General features: G+C 49.2%; 1 protein-coding gene across 4 annotated transcripts in view; it reads right to left on the bottom strand.

The window, feature by feature from the left end:
* snx9b (sorting nexin 9b) overlaps positions 1-2,500 on the bottom strand; it is a 36,693-nt gene that overhangs the window by 11,267 nt on the left and 22,926 nt on the right. For 2 of the 4 annotated variants that reach the window (XM_063223394.1, XM_063223396.1), the window contains 2 exons: positions 1,713-1,890; positions 1,038-1,070 (listed from right to left, as the gene is read on the bottom strand). In XM_063223394.1, the coding sequence (XP_063079464.1) occupies positions 1,038-1,070; positions 1,713-1,890 (211 nt within the window). The remainder of the gene's footprint in view (positions 1-1,037; positions 1,071-1,712; positions 1,891-2,500) is intronic. The other 2 variants (XM_063223395.1, XM_063223397.1) reach the window with 1 other exon arrangement.

The raw sequence follows: 2,500 nt of genomic DNA, 5'->3' as shown, positions 1-2,500 counted from the left end.
CGGCTTCAAGACTCTCCTGTGGCACGTGTTGCAGTCTTGCCGCTCTGGAAGTTCGACCAATCAGAGGCCACCTGTGGCGTCCTTGTACTAGGAAAAAAATATCGCTGCCTGCATCCATGCAATGTCAGGTGAACACCCCTTTAGGAGACCTTCGGTTAGGACAGCTTTGCAGACTTTAGGCTGAGAATACATGGAGTTCCATTGGCAAAGGCTTAGCGCTGTAGATGGCGGTAGCGCACATCTTATGCAAGCCGTCAGAGCTTGCATCTTATGCAACGCCGTCATCTTAATGCAATGCCACAGAAAGAGAAGGAGGGGACGCCCCCTTAGGAGACACTTGTTTGAATTGGGTAGGAGGGGTTTGGGGTATCTTACTCTGATAGACGATTCTTTGACTGGGTGGCTTTATGTTCGGCTGGTAGCCCTGATTATGGGACTGAGCGTACACAGTAGGTCCTTAAGAAAATGAGAACTCTAAGCTCTTCTTTTAGATGATTTACCTCTCAACTTCACCTGGTTTACTCCTGAACTAGCTTCTTAGAATAGGCCCCAGAGATTCAACGAAACCTCGTCACAGTCGTCATGGCACAGTCGTCACTCTACCATTCCAATTCCAAACCACAGCAAGCTCCTCAAAGCAAGATCACAATATTCCACACAGCATTTCCAACCACAGCAAAACCTTCACAGCAAGATCACCGCATCTCATACCATCTCCTGAATCACAGCAAATCAATCACAGTCAGCTCAGTCACAGCAAAAACAAAAACCCAAAATCACATCAAGCCCACTCGGCCGCAGTTACAGTAGGCACCTCGTGGACGCCCCTCAGTGGCAAGGATCCTGGGTGACGTCAGCAGGATTGAATGTTAGGACATCATATGGGGTGAGTGACATGGCATAACACAGATCACATATTAAATCACTGCTCCCAAAGCATGGTCATCATGGTTAGTGCATCGCCTGTATTATACAGAACACATTCGTACATGCACCGATGCATCATGGGTAATCCCCAGCAGAGGGGGCGATAGTACCTGTGTCTGTGAGGTAGGGGTACGGGTAGATATCTGCACAACACAGGAGCGACGAGAGAGAGAGAGAGAGAGAGAGAGAGAGAGAGAGAGAGAGAGAGAGAGAGAGAGAGAGAGAGAGAGAAAGAAAGAAAGAGAGAAAGAAAGAGAGAAAGAAAGAAAGAGAGAAAGAGAGAAAGAAAGAAAGAAAGAAAGAGAGAAAGAAAGAAAGAAAGAAAGAAAGAAAGAAAGAAAGAAAGAAAGAAAGAAAGAAAGAAAGAAAGAGAATGATGGACAGTTGATGAACCCTTGGAGAACACAGCACTACAGTGTACGTGCGTGTGTATTTTATCTGGTCCCCGGTTTGCCTGTGGATGTGGTGGGGGATTGTTTGTCTGTGTGTGTGTGTGTGTATGTGTGTGTGTGTGTGTGTGTGTGTGTGTGTGTGTGTGTGTGTATCTGGTCCCTGGTATGCCTCAGGATGTGGTGGGGTATTGTCTTCTGTTTGTTTGTGTGTTTGTGTTTGTCTGTGTGTGTTTGTGTGTGTCTGTGTGTGTGTATGTGTGTGTGTTTTATCTGGTCCGTGGTATGCCTGGATGTGGTGGGGGATTGTTTTGTGTGTGTGTGTGTGTGTGTGTGTGTGTGTGTGTGTGTGTGTGTGTGTGTGTGTGTGTGTGTGTGTGTGTGTGTGTGTGTCACCTGGTCCCTGGTATGCCTGTGGGTGTTGCTGCTGGGTGTTGCTGGAGGCCCAGGGGTCGTGTGTAGAGGTCCTGCCCGTCTCGGTGCCCTGTGGCTGGGCAGCCCAGTTGTTGCTGGAGAACCCCCCTCCCCCTCCATCCGCCGAGAACGCCGCCCACGGATCGTTACCATTGCTCGCCTGCAGGGGGAAGCAGAGAGAGAAAGGTTAACTTTAGGGGCTTGGGTATGAATGCACCATCAGTGTTTTTGTGTGTGTGTGTGTGTGTGTGTGTGTTTGTGTGTGCGCGCGTCATGCCTGAATCACTGGTGAGCCAGCATACGCACTTAGTCAAACACACACACACACACACACACACACACACACACACACACACACACACACACACACACACACACACACACACACACACACACACACACACACACACACACACACACACACACACACACACTTCGCTCCAGAAGCTGCTGACTTGGCTCCTCCTGCAGGAAGTGAGGCGTGCGCCTCATCAGCACTTCCTGTTTCTAGAATAAACTTGGAACACGGACACACACCCCTTACTCTGTCTCTCTCTCCCTCTCTCACATACTCACACGCATACAGAGTGGTGATCTATGGTCTTTATACAGTACTTGCATGCCAACCCATGGCAGGTGTGTCCCTAATGATTACCAAGCCTGTCGTGGACTCAGGAATTGTCAGTCTGGTCTTGTCTTGGGGCTTCAGGCTTCAGGTTTGAACCCTGCCCGGTAGGTAGTGTGTGTACAAGTACTCCCTGGCCTTAACA

This window comes from Engraulis encrasicolus, chromosome 18 (genome assembly GCF_034702125.1).
Source record: "Engraulis encrasicolus isolate BLACKSEA-1 chromosome 18, IST_EnEncr_1.0, whole genome shotgun sequence".
Lineage (NCBI taxonomy): Eukaryota > Metazoa > Chordata > Actinopteri > Clupeiformes > Engraulidae > Engraulis > Engraulis encrasicolus.
Note: the sequence above shows the minus strand (reverse complement) of the source record. Positions and strands in the feature narration are given on the sequence as shown.